The following is a 17,995-nucleotide window of genomic DNA, read 5'->3' as shown; positions in this document are numbered from 1 at the left end:
ATCGGGCCGACGCCGCGCCGTACCGGTATTGGTATTGGGCACCCCGTGCTGGACCGGGCTGCTTGCCCGTGAGCTTGTCACGAGTGTGTAGGTGTATGTAGGTGTATGATGCGCGAGAAGCACAGATCTGTGAGAGAAGCACGTAATTGTATGCGTGTGCCGTGCAAGAGGGAGAGGGTGCGCCCGGTCTGAGTAGCCATCCGTAGAACCATATCCACTCCGTGCCACGGAATCCACACATATATATATATATACATATACATATATATATATATATATATACATACATATATGTATGTGTTACGATATATGATATAATCAAATAAATCTGTTGTGAATTATATTTAGAAATGTATGTAGTCTATCAATTACATCTAATGCAACTCAATGCAACGTGGAATGTCTTTTTAATACCATTTTGGTTTAGGATTTAATGAAATAATCTGCTTTTATATAATCTTATATCATAAAAATGACCACACTAAGAGTAGATCAAGTTTTTTTTTTAATTCACATTCATCTAAAAGAAAATTTTTACGTGATGTTGCAGACAGTTCGTCAAAACATGATTATTTTACCTCTAATAATTTTTAATAATTTGTCAATTTTTTGCAAATCATATAGATATAAGATATGATGTTATATAATAACTTTTATTAATGAAAGCATGCATCTTCTTTTAACAAAGAAAATTTCTTGTTACAAGTGGATTAATATTACATAAGAAATTTTCTGCGAAAAAGATAAATGAAGTTTGAACATTTGCAAAGAGAACGGTCACAGAAACACTTGTCCACACTTTTTGTGACATCTGCTTGAAGTTTCAAGGAGGTTGTTGTAACAGCAAAAATAATATATAACTTATGAATTATCATTGTTTTGCGAAATTTTTGCAGCTTAAATGAATGTAAGTTAAACAGAATAAAGTGGCTTTCTTCGATATGAAATCACAATAAAAGAATAAGGGCTGATAAGAGGGAGAATATTGTTGTTACGTAATTATTTAGACAGATTTATAATCGCGTTATCTCTACGATCGTTATCGAAATAATCATTTATATTTCGAGATGTTGTGCATATATAAAACGGCGCAATTAATATTGCTTGTCAGTCGATTTTTGCTGCAAACGACATCTTAGTGATATCGTTAAATAATCATGAAGATCACCATCGCATTGTCCTTTTTGGCTGTACTTTATACCGTAAGTTTCTTGTTGAGAAATAATTTTCAATAGAAAAATGTTTGAACGGAGTAGATGCATCACAGTTTTGAATTTTATTTGTGCATCAAGTTAATTCGAAACATATAGTAAGATTTAGTAAAATAAATCATTATTAAACAAAGAGAAATGGCCAATGTGGCATGAATATATAATCGCAATCGAAATACGATGCGTGTGACTTATTATTTTTTTACTCCTTATCCTCACAACTTTAGGTCGAGGCTTATCCAGCAGAGTCTGCTGATTTGGAAATTCTGAGGATTCGAACGAGGGAACTGAAATGGAATATTGAGACTGCTATACGTCAACTTGAGCTACTTCGTACCCAGACCGAGGAAGATACCCTTCAAAAAATTACCGTAAAATGGAGTGAAGAACAAGACAGTCATAGAGAATATAAAACTTTATTACTTTCTGGGATACGCGTAAGTATAAATAATTAAAAATGATCTGTGAGTACAAGATGCTGTATAATTTTCTCCATTTATTCACAAATCTGTACAAATTGTCACTAAATCTTCAAAATATAATTCGTACATTAGCTAAGCACTTAATATATATTTATATAAATTATATTATATTTTTTAATTAAGATTAAAAAATTGTTTCATTGGTACATTAATCTGTGCGAATCTTAAAACCGATTATATAAAAGATTAAAGATACACGTAAAATTCCGTGCATGATAATCATTTGATGACTTTGATATTTGATAAAATATTATAAACCCCTATTGTAATTCATTTATATGTGTTATAGATAAGAATTTATTTATTTTTAGACTGAAGTAAATGCTGCCAAGGCGGCGGGCAAAGACGCGACCTCATGCCTCGCCGAGGCCACCCAAGGTGTCGAAAATAATGAGCAGATAGCATATAAGGAGGCTAATGCATGCATAGGCTCCGCTGAAGATTCCATCCATAACAATCTTGGTTTTATCGATAATCTCATTTCAGTAAGTTTTGTCGCGATAATTACGTATTATAGATCGCGATCAATTTATCTTAATTAGAATTAATGAAATTCTAACAAAATTCGAATCGTTAATTTTTCCCCAGACCGGAGACTCGTTGTCGTTGCAGTCGGATAGCATCTTCTTGAATTGTCACGACAGCGACGATTACAGAATGCGTAGCTGCATTATCAGTGAACTGACGAAAGCAGAAAGCTCCTTGAAGACCTTGGAGAGCGACAGCATTACTGCAGAGCTGACCATTACACCCGTGTCCAAGAATGTCGTTACGCAAGCCACCAACTGTGTCAAAAACGCTTATTCCCTTACATATACGGAAGGGGCGGCGATTAGAATGAGAATTACTCAATGTATTGAAACAATCACCACGCCAACTACGACAATAGCTACGACGACACAGAAACCTACCACAAAAAAATAATATTTTAAATCTACTAAGTTGATGTCCATTCTTTTTTGTTGAAAGTAATTCTAAAACGAATCAAGATTACCATTTCGAGAGAAAAGAACATCACGATGTTAAGAGTGTATAACTCCACATATGTAATATATATATGAATAAAATAAAAATATCTCCAAAAGAGAATTACTTATTCACGCAATTCCTTATATGCTTGTAATTGACCTTTTCACCGGGCGTAAGTTTCGCATCGTTTCGCGTAAGATTCCAAAACTAAATCCGATAAGCTGCATTATACAATCTTATCTTTATACAAATGAATTTTAACACGCGCTATCAGTTTTACGAAATCTGATTATTTTATCATTCGATTTATATCGAAGTAATAATAATTAGCACTAATTCTCTCATTGATTCGGCAATCCTTTATTAAAATGTTATCTTCGGGATTAAAGAAGGAACATTATGTAATATTTAAGTAAACTCTATAATTAGACTTCCAAAAGTTCAAACAAGGTTATTATATTTAATGAGAAAAGCGTGAATAACAAAGATATCTTCATTTTTTACTTGATATCTTCAAGAGATCTTCAAGATCAGACATTCTTCGACATTGATAATTAAGAAATGGCTTATCTTGTTAATTCTCCTCTCTTTCCCTACCACCTCTCAAAGTTTGTCCAAATGTTTTTTTTTATCACATCTTATTATATAAAAAGACGCAATTAATGTAATACTTATCAGTTATTCGAATTCGCATATCAACAGAGTCACTCCCAAGTGATACCAATAAGCAAGCATGAGAATCGCTATAGCATTGTGCTTTTCGGCTATATTTTGTATCGTAAGTACGGTGAGTTCTTATCTTTTCTTTACGAGGAAAGATTGTGAAAAAGATAGAATGAAAGTTTGTATATAATAGATAACCGTTTAATTAATATATAATATCATTTTTAGTAAAATAAATATTTGTTAAAATTTTGAATAGTTTTCTTCTTTAATTGATTAAAACTACGTTTTTATTATTTTACAATTTCATTGACTAAACTTAAGTCAATCGGCGAGATTGCAAGAATGTATGATTGCTCAAAGTAACACTTTCTTTAAATATCGTGAATATAAGTATAGCGTTTATTTTTCGTATTTAGGTTTATGCTGCCACTCCAATAAATTTAGACTATTTGGAAGATGAACATTTTATAAAAATAAAAAATGCGAGATTGAATGTGGAGCGTATTGTACACCGAATTGAACGTGTCCAGTCTGACACTCAAGAGGATGCTATGTTGACAGTTACGAAAAGATGGAATCAACAAACGAATAATTACAGAGATTACGTTAATCTATTGCTCGATTCGATGCGTGTGAGTAATAATGCGAATCAATTTACAATCGAAATGCTCACTTGCACGTTTATTTTGTTCAGTTTGTCCGTAATTAATTACAGTTATTAACTACAGTTATTACAGATATACGAATAAATATTTTTAGTTTTAATATAATATAACTGTGAAAATATTATGTCGCAAAATACTGTATCGTGTCACTAAAAATGACCCAGTAAATAATCAATAGTAATATAACATTAATATTATAATTTTATACTCAACAATATTTAAATATGATACAACATATATAACAATAATTGTATATAACAGTAATTGTTGAATTATTATTATACATTGAGAGATGTTATGTTACTGCTTACTTGGGATATATAGTGTTAGAGCCGATCGTTTTTTCAAAACAGAATAACGATATTGCGCGGGATCTTCATTTTTATAATTCAAAATTGAGCGAAATTTGTCACAAAATTTGCAAATCTGTCGAATGATTATTACAAGTCATTAACTTTGCATTTTAGAGGGAAGTAAATAACGCTAAAGTTAGAGGTGTAGATGTACAATATTGTTACGATACTAATTCCTGGGCCATAAACGAGCATGGCAACATAGCGCATCAATCTGCTACAAAATGTCAAGAATCAGCTGAAGAGTCTATTGAAAACAGCCTTAGATTTCTCGATAACCTCAAGTCGGTAGGTTCTCATTGTTATTATTTTATATTATCAAATCATCATTTTTTTTTTCAACCTGTAATGTAATTACTATGGATTGAATTTAATCGTGTCAATTTTCTCGACAGCTTGGATACGAGTTGATAAAAGAATTGAATGACATCTTCCTGAACTGCTATGATGACGATACTACTAAAATGCATAGTTGCTTCCTTCACGAGTTCGGAAAAATCAATAACTTCGTGAGGGAGTATGAGCAGGACGCCAAATACATCGAGTACAACGCATTGCCAGCGTCCAACTACGTCGTTGTGCAGGCCACTCAATGTTTGAGCAACGCTTACTTGTTAGCGCGCTTCGAAAGTCAGGGCGCAAAGATGTCTAATTCTAGATGCATTCGAAACGTCGTAAATAAAAACGAGAAGAGTTTAATCGCTTAAAACAGTCTAATGCATTTTTCGATTATAATTTACATTCAAAATTATACTAATTGTAAAGAGAAAGCAATGTATCTTAAGAAATCAATACAATCAATTTGACAAAGATATGCTCTGTGTATGATTATGCGTGTATCGAAGCAATGCTTTGGATTATATATTAATGCTTTATACAATATATTTTTAAAGATATTTTTTATGTACGTATAATATATTTAAAAGAAATAAAAATAATTAAAAAATTATTAACAAGTGTTATTTGTCGGTGGTACTTTTCCTTGTTCGTAATTAATATTTCAATAAATTCTCAAAATTATTTACAATAACTCGCGTCTTATCGTTATGTGGATTATATACTACGTTTTATCTCTCGGATAAAATCTAATAACTTATCGAAATAAAAGTAGTATTATAATATTCCATTAAGATAATGATACTCCATTAAGATCCCATGTTTTATTAAGACGTCAAATATATAAAAGAGTAAAATTAATATCGATTGTGTCAGTTAGTTTATTTTTGGTGACAATTGAACAATTCTCGAGTGAAGGTAACAAGCAAGAATGAGAAGCGCCATAGCATTATGCTTTTTGGCTGTACTTTGCTGTATTGTGAGTCTATTTTCTCTCCTTTGAAAAATATAATTTATAATAAATATTTATTATTTTCTTCTTGTTTTCGCAGAACATTGATTTAAAGTTTAAGATTACATTAACATTAAGATTATGTTGTAAAAAGAAAATTGCTAAAATCAATGTCTGCCAAAGAGAAAAATTAATTTTATTATAAATTTTTTATATAAATTTCCTTTATGTCATCTTTTATCGATATAATAAGTCATTTTAATTAAATTTATATGTATTAATTAAATAATACAAAAAATATGTTTATTCAAAACAAAGCATTCTTTAATATTATTGTTATTTTTTTACCTTAGGCCGATGCAACTACTTTGGACATTTTATTCCGTCGAGTACAGAAGACGAAAATGGAAGTGGAAAGTACCATACGGCAACTCAAACATATCCGTGAAAACACTCAGAAAGACGTAGAACTGACAGTCGGAAAGAAATTATTACAATCATTAGAAGAGTACAATAACTACGCCAATTCAGTACTCAATACGATACGAGTAAGTAGTTATTCGCAATGGTTTATAATCAATAAAGATGTATGAGTTTGACAGATTTTCAAAAATATTTAAAGTATATTCATGTAGATATCTATACCAAATCAATTTTTTTATATATGCTGCAGTTGTATTGAAAACATTAAAAACTATTAATTACTTTTTTTATAAATCAGAAGCACGCTTAAATTGAAAGCTATATGAATCTACTAAACAATTAAACAACATTTCGAATCCATCAATCACAATATATATTTATCAGTTTTCGCGACAGGTTTTGATAAAATGGCAAAACACAACATTTGATAAAGTGATATAAATAAAAATGTAATGCATTTTTAGCTTAATTATTGTTGCCTTCTTTATCGTTAGAAAGAGGTGGAAGATGCCAAGGCGAGAGGTAGGAATGCTGAACCATGCTATGATGCCGCTCTTAATATTCTTAAGAATATTTACAACGCAGCATATATCGATGCTCAACAATGTCGAGAAAACGCCACACATTCTATCAACAATAATCTTAGTTTCAACGATCAGCTTATCACGGTAGGTTCTTACAATCATCTACATATCATCTATATTTTCGATTGAGTGATTATCTATTTAAACTCGTATTTGATCTCGATCTTACAGACCGGACACGAGCTAATAAATGAATTGGATACCATCTTTCCGGATTGCTACAATAAATATTCGCGACTTATCGACATTATAAAATTGCATAATTGTATTATCGATCAGCATGGAATAAGTAAGATTGGCGTACAAAATTTAAAGAGGGATGCCAGTTCTGCTGGATCTACCGCGAAAAGTGCGTCTAAAATTGTCAATCAGCAGAGTACTGATTGTCTGAATAAGGTTTTCTCGATCACGCGCTTAGAAGTTGTTAGATCAACTGCTACTAGATGCCTCAATAATGTGTAGAGAAGAAACATTTATCTTTTAATTGTATTGCATTGATACAATTTATTGCTATTATGAAATTAATCACGCAAGAAAAATCATCAAGGCATTGTTGATTTGATTAAAACAGTTTTGTAGTTACGTTTCGATAATAGATTAGTTCAATAGATTTAGATAAGTTAATGTAAGTAAAGTTCACGATATTATGTTTCGAAATTTTATAATTATCTTTGAAGGACAGTCCTCTCTTTTTTTTTTTGTAGAATGTGACATGAATAAAAATAATTGCAAAACAAGAATTACTTGTTGGTATATGTAATCATGCGTTTCCGAAAAGAACCTTTTGTAAACAATATTGCACATTTCGTAGAACATTATGTCATAAATGTTTTATGAAAAGATATGTAATTATAAGAATCTTATTTTAGACCGTATACATATGTGAGTACGTACGTATAATCTGAAACATCTGTCTGGCTTAAAATTCACGTCTGGGATGTCATAATGGTAAAATATAATGCATCTGTTTAATCTAGAAATCATAAATCATCGATATTTCGTGAATGTCTCATCAATCTCATTTCTAATAAAAATAAATGAGACAAAATTGAAAAGTTCTTTGACATAAAATTTCGATAGAAGGATAATTGGATCGATAAAATTAGACGTAATTATGTTGATATAAAAGTTTTTACAGCTGCTATCAATTATTTTGATAACATCATACAAAAAAATTGTTTCTATGTTTCCAAATTGTTTCATAGTTAAAAAAAATGTTTGCATGTTTGTCTTTATATTTAAAGAATGTGTAACATATTATGAATTCTCTTTAATGAATTATAAATTATTAAAGAGAGCAATAAAAATCGATAAATAATGTTAGAAAAACGTCAGAAAAACGTACTTCACAAGCAATTATGTAAAAAAAAACCATGCTAGTAAAAACTACTTTTTATCTCTTGCCTTTTGTCAGCACATTAGTGATAAGAAATATTAAGGAAATTATAAAATATTCATTTCAAATATTTTTTTCGATGTATCACGATACAATTACGGTATCACATTAAATGATTTGACGAAATACTAATTAGATTATACTTTTCTTCACGTAATATATAATCAAGTTATCGCAAATTTTTTAGATCCTTTACGCATACACACAACTCGATCATTTGTATCTTACAATTATGATGTTTCCGTTGTATCGCAATAAGCGATTATTAGTTTGTAATAACTTTATAATACAGAGGTGTGTGTTTCCTTCAACTTGATCATTTAAAATATCTCCACTGTTTTTGATAATACGAGAAAGTATTACAGAGAATCTTGTTTGATTCCAAGGAGCACATATAAGCAATTAAATTATGATAAATAAAAAATTTTCTCAATATCATATTTTTGGTGTCTTCAAGATGTACAGACGATTTTTTGACGGTGTCACGAAAATATTTTGAATCCATCTCAATTACCTACGGATGGAAATTTACTCATGTGTATGCAGTATAGCTCTCTCTATTTATTAGCTCTCGCTATTAACATAAATGTTCCATTTGGCTCATACATTATTGAATTCATGATTTTTTATTACATAAATGTTCCATAAATAAATAGGCATACTTGTAAAGCAGTAATATCCTATGTATTGCAGAAAAATTACAATTTTTTTCTCTGTTATCATCTCTGTTAATAATCAAAACTTTGACGATAACACTGAAATTACAGTTTTAAAGAAAAATCGAGTATTACTGAGTTCTAAATGCATCAATACGTGTACTAAACTAACAAATCATAAAATTAGTACAATATTATCAGTTTGTAACTCTTAATTACTTACAATATTCACAAGGATGCGAACTCCCGTAAGAATGTCGGTCTTTAATAGTACCTCGTCGGTGATCATATCCATGGCGCAATTGAATTTGTATTCTGCTTTACCGACCAACCAAGCCATCTCTGTCAAGTAGCGTGCTCTGCATCGCTATTAAACAAATGCAACACGATAATAACCGAATTTCAGCGGATTCAACCGAAGCGAGCAAGTCTTCGATCTTTACTCGTCGCGAGCACGCATATCGCAATTCGCATCTTCAATCGCAGTCAGCGCAGCTGCGAATGGCTGATCGAGTGACAGGAAGACGAATAATATTTTATACTATATAGCGCCTCGTGCTCGTGCGGTTACTCGTGCCCGTGATCGGTAAACCGATCGGCGAGCCGATCGATAAACAGGGCGGCTCGGTCGGCTTGGTCGCTCGCGTCGCGCCGCGCCGCGCCGCGCTGCGCCGGTTTGCAGAGTCGTAGCTCGCACTCTCGCGGATTCTCGCCTCTCGCAGCTACGTTCAACGTGTATACGACTACACATGTGCGTTCGTGCGCGCGACCGCTGACGTTGACAGCTGCCCGTTGCTGCTGGGTTGCTGCTTTCACACGTGCACATTCACGCTCGCGCGCGCACGCGATTGCCGTTCATACGTCATAAGAACCGAGAGCACGCTGTCGAACGGCTCAGATTGTATTTCGGAGCAGTGCGTATCGTACGTATTCGCGAATATATCTAGCAAGAGTGACAGTCCGTTAGAACTTCTCTATCAATTTTTTTAATCCTCCGTTTCTCCGTATTTCCGGCTGCCTTCTGCTCGTGTCTCTACATACGTGGCGGGCGAGCTACTTTGATAACATGTGCGGTAAGTACATACATGTAGCAAAATTTTAAGCACCGTCGTCGTCGCCGTAGCTGTCGCTTTCTCCGGCCGCGCCGTGCCGTGCCGTACCGTGCCGGCTTGACGCGGTCGATGTGTAGTAAATTCGATTTATTTATTTATTCATGTGTCCCGCAAGTGCCGTCATCGCGACAATTTGATTATCGTATTCAGAAAACGACCATGTGAAATTTGAGAGGCGAGATTACGCCCAGCGGGTGCATATCGAGACACTGGTTTCCACATATCGCGCCGGTATGCAATCATCGAATTGTCCATAGACATAACGAGATACCAACAAACGGAATTATATATATATATATATGTATATGAAAAATAATGATTTATCTTTTTTTATTTCTTGTGTCAAAAATAAATGTAAAAATTAGCAGACGAATTAAATAGTCATTAACGATACATTATTATTTTTTTGCTTCCTTATGAAATGCTGTTGATTTTAGCACATTAGTACTCCGAGAGAGGCGATAAATTGAAATCTTACTTATCATTCAATGTAAAATATATTTTTAATTTTGTTATCATTTAGTATCGTAAGTGAGTATATTTTGACGAGAATAATAAATGGATATTTGAATGATGAATACTGCACTGAATATTTTAATATTTTAATTATTATTTATTTTGTATTTCAATATTTTATCTCTAATTATACATGCGTATACATATTTGGATATGCATTTCTTTCTAATTACGTATGTTTTATTACCAAGATCAATCAAACTCTGAATATATATTTAAATATACAGTCTACATATTATTTGGAATAAATTTTGTTAATCGTTTCCATTTGGATTTGAATATACATATTGATTTTCAAATCAGTAATCATTGGGTATCACGCTATAGATGAATATGTAGCATTAACTATGTAGCTATTCTTTATTTTTTATGCGTTATTTCGAAAAATGCTCGTCACCTGTTTTTGAAAAACAATAAAAGAACGTATTGTAACAAAAAAAAAACGTAATACGTTCGGTACCATAAATATGAAATTGAACAAACACGTACACGTGTCACTGTAAGAAAGCTTGTCATTGAGCTTCTAAACATCGAGCGATATGTGTGTTCTAATTTTAGACAAAATGTCAGTTGATTATTAATGAAAGTAGTAAGTTATATGTATTTTAATAGAGTTGCACATTTCAAAGAGCTATATCACCTTTATATAAAAATTTTGTTGTAATTTTTTGTACGTATATATATAAATATATATACATACATACATACACGTACAAACCATTTTTAATATAATTCGTTACTTTTATAGTTGATAATGACAAAGTATGACATATCACTAATTTACAGCAAAATATACTGCTTACACATAAACAATTTCGATAATGTCGCCCATAAAATTAGATTGAATAACGATTTGAATAACGTAATGTAATAATGGAAATTTATGATTCTTGCGACAGTTTTCGCTTTGGAAGAATTTTACGAATCTTTATGACGACTTATGTGATTTTCATTCGAGATTTCGGTGCGATCATTTTAGATGGTGTAACATCTTTCAATGAAAGCACACCGCGTCGCGGTGGCTCGAAAATTCATTACGGGATTATGAAAGGATTTGCGCAAGTCTCGCGAGAGAGTCACGTTTTCGATTATGTTACTGATATAATCAACAAGTCTTTTTTTTTTTTAATTAAATATCGTGACAAGAGAAATTGCTTAATGGATATTAATCTTACCGGTATGATTAGAGATGTAAAAAAACGGTTTGACTTCGGAAAAAAAGTATCAAGTAAAAAATGGTATTTTTGATCAAATTACATAAAATTCATGAAAAACCTTAGAATTCATGTTAAATATGTAAAAGAAGAAATAGAATTTATTTTTCTTGTTATTTTGATACTTTTCAATACTTTTGTCTTTATAATTTTATATCGAAGCGGAAATATTATTGGCTGTTGCAATTCTTGATGAGATGGATGAGATTGATTAATAGGTTAATAGGTCTGTTTGCGTTGCTCTTTGCATTCAGCATCTCTGTGTCTAATCTTCTCTAATTTCAACGCCCGAATCTATTTTTCTAATAATATCACTTTAAGTGCAAAAATTTTGGGGGATTTCAAGCAACAGATCTAAATGACCTAAAAAAAATATCCGAGTAAAAGACTGTCAAAGTAAAAGAAAAAAAAATCATTAATTTCCGAGCTTTTTACCCTAAAATTCTAGTATTTTTATGGACTAAATTCTATACTAAATTCTAATATTTAGACGGAAAAATATTAAAGAAGTAATTTAATCATTTAAATAATTTAGTAATTTAGTAATCTAGTAACTTAATATTATAATTTAGTAATTTAGTAATTTAGTAATTTTTACTTTTATTAAAAAAGTAATACCTAAAAAGTCGCGTAGCTGACTTAATTATAAATTACTTTTCAAGTAATAATTAATTGGAATGATGAATATACATACATATAACGATGAAGTGGACATCGGAAATGTCACGTCGGTGATGCCTTGGTGTACGTTCTTACAGGTATGTTATGGCATGCCATACGTTTTTCCCGTGGAATGTACGAGACATTACTTCCTCGTGCGTTGACCTATTCATAGATTGTGTTTCGTATTTACCAGACAGCGTTAAATATCCATATGCATAACAAGTCATGTTGGATTGCATCTTCTTCCGCTGAGAACCCAAGTTTTAATGAAAATGTCTGTGGCAATTACGAATGTGCTTATTGAATCTGTTATTATCGATTTTTAGATTAAAAAAATTCATTTCATTTTTTTAAAGAATTATTTATTTTCCAAAAGATTATTTAAATTATTTTATATATCTTGGAGTACAAATGCGCCAGAAAACATACGGGCGCGATTAATTTAAAGCTTATTCCTTAAATTTGAAATTCGAAACACTTGCATAATTTGACCAGAGAATTTACCGATTATATTGTATTTTACTGTGACTGTATTTTACTGTACAAATTTTCAGATGAAAAATCAACTTCGATAAGAAAATGATTCGAGCATGTTTTTGCATGCAACTATTCTTGTGCCACAGCATATAATGGCTTTTTAGTGATATGTAATTTCTGATCTGATACGAAGCGATTGACGACGCTCGATTCAGTCGAGTGAAAGTCTCTTTTTCGAAGTGTGCGAACCTGAGGCGAGAGGGTGCAGCAACATAGCACAGGACAGTTACATATGACATTTAGACGCGACAGAGATATCCACCTTCGGCTCCTTTCTCCCCGGTTGTCCCCGCTATTTCGTTTGCTTCTCGAGGTTTGATTGCTACGAATAAATTCATTTACGAAGTATTCGAGCGAAAAGTGTCTAAAGTACTGGGACGTTTCAATTATTATTAAACACATGTTGTGAGTACTCGATTTTACATCGTTCCAGTGTTATATTCAATACTTTAGTCTAATGTAGCATGAAATATCCTTCCTGTATTTTACTATACATATGTATATGATCTTATATAAATATATCCTTATAATTATATAATTTGTATACAAATAAGTATATTTATTATATTTTATATTGTATAAACGCGCAAACTTTGAATTGCTTGTCACTATCTAAAGATAATTAAAGAAAAAGGAAGTAAACTGTGGATTCAATAGGAACTTCAATAGGGATACCTATACTCGTATAAGAAGAAAAAAAAATGTAAAGGAGCAGCGTGCGTGTTAGTTGCTCGTCAATTAAGTTTGCTGTGTGATCGCCGTGAGGTTCATACGAATATCGTGGTCAGTAGGTCGGAAGGCCAAGTTCTTCGTGCTAGATGATACTATCGCGATTATCCATCGACTACCTTCTGGTCGTTCAACCGCGGTTTCGTTCATGTATGTCGGCTGTATTTTAATTGCCTTTGCATCGCAATAAAGTTTTGACATTTTTCACATTAGACAAACGATCTTACCGAAGCGAATGTTCTCAAAGAAATAATTGGAAAATTTTTTATATCACTTCTCATACCTATTTTTCATCATGCCTTACGGAATAAGATATCGAAATAAGTCTGAATTTATGCCTCATTCGAATTTTGTGCTCGCATTATATGTTTGATTATCTGTTCGTTTAAAACAGAATAGAATAATATGTTTTCTTTTATGCCTAAAAAGTATTGTAGTAATGGCACAGTTTTGAAAATGCACTTGTACTGTTTTTCTAACCACGATATGATAACGAATTGTAATTACATATGACGATGATGCAAAAAAAAAAAGTTATTGACAATATGATATGGAAGGGATATTCTAACAAGGGAATTGCTCAGAAAGAATACTGTCCGAGAGAGAGAGAGAGAGAGAGAGAGAGAGAGAGAGAGAGAGAGAGAGGGTTTTTTTAGAGAGAGAGAGAGAGAGAGAGAGAGAGAGAGAGAGAGAGAGAGAGAGAGAGGGCTATATTCCTTCTCAGAAAATTATCTCTATCAATGTAGTTAATTCTGTAGCATGACAATGATATATGACATTGTTTCGATAGAACACAATGATAAAAGTTTTTTGAATATCGCTCCTTTCAGATACGTCCGGCAATTCTTAATTATGCCGCGTTGTTCGATAAGAGCTTCTTTATCATTAGATTGTTTATCATCTGATAATCTAATCGCTTCAATAGCTAATTTCCGTAAATGTAAAAGGAAGAAAAATTGTTAATAAATTCTTACGATTTCTTCTATCTGGATATTCGTATCAATCACTGTAGGAAAACTCTCTTATCGTTCAGTACGATTAGAGTATCCCTTCAAGACTTACTAAAGTTGATAGTACAGTCTTTCTCAGAGATCGAGAGAGAGAGAGAGAGAGAGAGAGAGAGTTTAGAGAGAGAGAGAGAGAGAGAGAGAGAGAGAGATTTTTTCTATCTCATAACGATATAAAGTTTTGTAGTAGGATATGTATAATGGATATTTTTCAGAGAATAGCATGTCTAAAACGTAGATATTTTGCTTTTTACTTAATATTGCGAGATACAAAATATTTTAATTCTTATCACTAAGATAATGAAATTGTAAAAGAGTAATACTCGATAAGCGCTAAATATTAATGTTTAACTATTTTTATTGCTATCTTACTTTTACGCATGATTATAGACGATTACGATACATATCGATGTTTATTTGCGTACTTATAGTATAATAACGTTTCATTTGCATTTTTATTACTGATGACGCAAACACCTTCTGTTGAATTGATAGTTTTATTTCCGAATCAATTACGTTTTTGAAAGATGACGATTCTTTAAAGTTTAATAAATAAACAGATGTAATAAATTATTTGGTTATGACTATTATCATTATCGCAATCAATAAAATCGCGTTTATCTAAGGAGAGAAAGAGTTACAAAAATATTTAGGAAACTTCCGAAGTAAAATCAATCCAAATAAAAGTAGGATAATTAAGTGCGTCTAAAATGAATACTAAATCTTTCTTATCTATATACGCTAAAATCTATATCGCACTTTATTCTCAGTTACGAATCAGTAATTTTATCTGGAAATAAAATAAGTTTTGTATATATGTAAAAATATTAATTTTTTGTAAATATGTGTGAATATCAAATTTTATTATAAAATTTATTATACGAGAGAGGACATTTAAATTATTAAAATTTTTTAAAAATACGTTCTTGTTTATACTTTATTCTGTCCAATTGCACTTGAAATGTATGTAATTTCATCTGATTAGCATTGGAAAGTTATGCATTGTTATAGTATACTCGTACATTGACAGTGCTATCGGATATCTATCTATGTACATTGAAACGATAGTAAAATAGTTTCTTAGAAAGAATAACTCGCTCAAATCGATATATTCTGATCATATTGCACAGTCTAATTGCAGAGCATACTAGTGTTTGATCTATATATATAATAAATACTAAATTATAAGCTGAAAAGATTTGAGAAATTTCAACTTTCATTTCCAACTACAACAGTTTTGCTAAATATTTTATTGTTATTATTATTCGATTAAGATTATTAGAACGGCAATTTGTAAGTTTCAATTTCTAATTCGTATACGAAAACCTCTGGTTTAGATAAACACAATTTCTATTCTCATTCAGATTTCGACGATGTACATAAAGACACAGTCCGTGATAACGATAACTGCGATGTGTCTGAATCTCTCGTTTAGCCTTACGCACATAAACTTTCCCTTTCACCAGCGTGCGTGTGTCTTGAATTACCTGTTCTCTCTCGTCATTAGGCCAACCGGGATCTCCGGCCTTCCGTCGCAAACGTTCACGGATATCAGCTTTTTGCATTTTTGTAACGTCCCATCGTTCGACATCGTTGATGGACATCCGCCAATGGCATACGTTTAATATTTTTTTATTTTGAACATTAAATTTAATCTTGTTTCTATTTTCATATAAATTGTCAACTTTATATTTTATATAAAGTTTATACTAACAATATATCATATTTGTACGTTAATAATTATTTCATATGATTACAGTGAGAAAATGTTTTGATACCAGCAAGGAGTACAAACAAAACAAATTTTGACTCGTAATTGAATTTCTGATTATCTCGAATATTTGATAAGTCTGATTTATATTTTTCTATAATTTCTCTAATTAAATAGATATTTATTAGAATTCCACTTAATGCAATGAGACCAGAATGATTTTTCCAGTGTATAATGTAATATAATATTAATTTTTGCAAGATTTTCTTTAATATTATTATTTTCCAATTGTAATATTAATGCGTTAATGCAACGAGAATGCAATTTTTGAAAATTTTTTTTAATATAAAAAAATAAACAAAATTGTTCTTTGAAATTGAAGAAGAACAAAGGAAATTAGGTTTTCCATATTTGTGATTCAGCACTCTTTAAGTGGACTTATATGACGTATATGTTTTTGCGTATCCAGTCTCTCTACGAACCAGCATGTTAATAAAAAAATTAAAAACAAAATATGAAAAGTTTTACCGTGATATTTCTCCACGATCTTTTTGTTCTTGGACAGATCAATTTTTTCCGCATTCTCTCGCGAATACGACCTTCGGGATCAAGAGGCAATACAGAAATCAATGAAAGTAAGAAATCATTTATTGTTACCTATTATGAATGTCTTTGATTTTCTTTGACTGATCGACTATACTTTAGAGAAAAGCAGAAATAAATTTATTGTATTTTAAAATAGATTCTGCAAAAATAAATAAAGAAATATTAAACCAAAAACATTCGCGCGACATTTAGACGATGGTCTATCTCTTAATTTCACTGACCAGCATCTCTCAATTCCGAAGGTCACATCTATGAGAGATTGTGGGAAGAGAAACTCGGTCATTTGGAAAAAGAAAAAGTAAAAAATATATAGAGGTTAATGTAATAAGAAATGTATGTGTGATTATAATCAATAAATCAAAGTTAAATGTATCAAGTATATGCATGTTATTTTTTGTTGAAGCAATTGAACCGTGCAAGGATACAGAAAAATTGCACAATGAAGAAATATGCTCTGAGAGAGAGAGAGAGAGAGAGAGAAAGGGAGAGGGGGGTGGGGAGAAGCAAGAGAAGGGAGAAAGATAGATATAGTGATACCTACATTGAAGAAAAAAATCAAATTATAAATTTTAAGAAAAATTTTATCACATGAATACTATTAATTACGTCTAATTATACTAATTAAATAAAACACGCAATTTTATGATTATCCAATACGTTAGACACTATACATGAAGATTATTGATTAATAATGAATGATTTATTCTAGCAATAACGGAAGATGGACTTTAACATTTCTTATTATCAATGGTATCTTTTAGTATGGTTATATGTTTTTTCATCGTAATGTGATCGAGCCAAGTAGTAATTATATTTTTAAATCCCCAGGAATTTTTGCTTATCTAAATTACTTGACGCCGAAGAGCAGAAAGGAGATCTTGGAACTGTTGGTTGTTGGCCTAAAGAGATTAGAATATCGCGGATATGATTCTGCAGGTAAGTCAATATATCTAATCTCGAAATCTCTTTCCTCTTTCGTAAAAGATAACGTGCATTTACGAAAGCTTAGGTATTTCAGGATAAAAAAACGAAGAAAAAATAAAGCAGCAACGAAAACTATTCACTTTGATAGACTGTACCTTATAGAAAAATGCAGGATGTTTACGAAAAAAGAAAATTTATAGAACGTCTGTCGTATTTAAAAAGTGATTTTATTCAAACTCTCTTATACATAGGTATATTATAGCCCTATATATTATATCTATAT

The 17,995-nt window shown here is 31.4% G+C and overlaps 4 protein-coding genes across 7 annotated transcripts in view; all 4 read left to right on the top strand.

Moving 5' to 3' along the window:
• Positions 1-1,157: 1,157 nt before the first annotated feature.
• Positions 1,158-2,677, top strand: LOC108751322. The gene is made up of 4 exons (XM_018491423.1): positions 1,158-1,202; positions 1,439-1,648; positions 2,005-2,178; positions 2,282-2,677. The coding sequence occupies exons 1-4, from the start codon at positions 1,158-1,160 to the stop codon at positions 2,615-2,617; spliced, it is 765 nt and encodes a 254-aa protein (XP_018346925.1). The 3' UTR covers positions 2,618-2,677.
• Positions 2,678-3,353: 676 nt separating this feature from the next.
• On the top strand, positions 3,354-5,072 carry LOC108751391. Its single transcript, XM_018491539.1, has 4 exons — positions 3,354-3,449; positions 3,745-3,960; positions 4,461-4,634; positions 4,742-5,072. The coding sequence occupies exons 1-4, from the start codon at positions 3,396-3,398 to the stop codon at positions 5,051-5,053; spliced, it is 756 nt and encodes a 251-aa protein (XP_018347041.1). The 5' UTR covers positions 3,354-3,395; the 3' UTR covers positions 5,054-5,072.
• Positions 5,073-5,613: 541 nt separating this feature from the next.
• Positions 5,614-7,161, top strand: LOC108751321. The gene is made up of 4 exons (XM_018491422.1): positions 5,614-5,661; positions 5,988-6,182; positions 6,552-6,725; positions 6,813-7,161. The coding sequence occupies exons 1-4, from the start codon at positions 5,614-5,616 to the stop codon at positions 7,101-7,103; spliced, it is 708 nt and encodes a 235-aa protein (XP_018346924.1). The 3' UTR covers positions 7,104-7,161.
• A 2,219-nt stretch (positions 7,162-9,380) lies between these two features.
• Positions 9,381-17,995, top strand: part of LOC108751384 (glutamine--fructose-6-phosphate aminotransferase [isomerizing] 2-like) — a 16,400-nt gene continuing 7,785 nt past the window's right edge. For all 4 annotated transcript variants that reach the window (XM_018491526.1, XM_018491529.1, XM_018491528.1 and 1 more), the window contains exons 1-2: positions 9,381-9,766; positions 17,617-17,724. In XM_018491526.1, coding sequence (XP_018347028.1) covers positions 9,760-9,766; positions 17,617-17,724 — 115 coding nt within the window. In that variant the 5' untranslated portion in view covers positions 9,381-9,759. The remainder of the gene's footprint in view (positions 9,767-17,616; positions 17,725-17,995) is intronic.

This window comes from Trachymyrmex septentrionalis, unplaced genomic scaffold, assembly GCF_001594115.1.
Source record: "Trachymyrmex septentrionalis isolate Tsep2-gDNA-1 unplaced genomic scaffold, Tsep1.0 scaffold44, whole genome shotgun sequence".
NCBI lineage: Eukaryota > Metazoa > Arthropoda > Insecta > Hymenoptera > Formicidae > Trachymyrmex > Trachymyrmex septentrionalis.
Note: the sequence above shows the minus strand (reverse complement) of the source record. Positions and strands in the feature narration are given on the sequence as shown.

What these genes read in the sequence shown, in the direction of transcription:
- LOC108751322 (XM_018491423.1), top strand. Translation starts at nt 1,158, where the DNA reads ATGAAGATCACCATCGCATTGTCCTTTTTGGCTGTACTTTATACC. An exon ending in TTTTGGCTGTACTTTATACC is followed by an intron (nt 1,203 to 1,438) that starts GTAAGTTTCTTG and finishes TCACAACTTTAG; the next exon opens with GTCGAGGCTTATCCAGCAGA. An exon ending in TATTACTTTCTGGGATACGC is followed by an intron (nt 1,649 to 2,004) that starts GTAAGTATAAAT and finishes ATTTATTTTTAG; the next exon opens with ACTGAAGTAAATGCTGCCAA.
- LOC108751391 (XM_018491539.1), top strand. Translation starts at nt 3,396, where the DNA reads ATGAGAATCGCTATAGCATTGTGCTTTTCGGCTATATTTTGTATCGTA. An exon ending in TATTTTGTATCGTAAGTACG is followed by an intron (nt 3,450 to 3,744) that starts GTGAGTTCTTAT and finishes TTTCGTATTTAG; the next exon opens with GTTTATGCTGCCACTCCAAT. An exon ending in TATTGCTCGATTCGATGCGT is followed by an intron (nt 3,961 to 4,460) that starts GTGAGTAATAAT and finishes TTTGCATTTTAG; the next exon opens with AGGGAAGTAAATAACGCTAA.
- LOC108751321 (XM_018491422.1), top strand. Translation starts at nt 5,614, where the DNA reads ATGAGAAGCGCCATAGCATTATGCTTTTTGGCTGTACTTTGCTGTATT. An exon ending in CAGTACTCAATACGATACGA is followed by an intron (nt 6,183 to 6,551) that starts GTAAGTAGTTAT and finishes CTTTATCGTTAG; the next exon opens with AAAGAGGTGGAAGATGCCAA. An exon ending in TCAACGATCAGCTTATCACG is followed by an intron (nt 6,726 to 6,812) that starts GTAGGTTCTTAC and finishes TCGATCTTACAG; the next exon opens with ACCGGACACGAGCTAATAAA.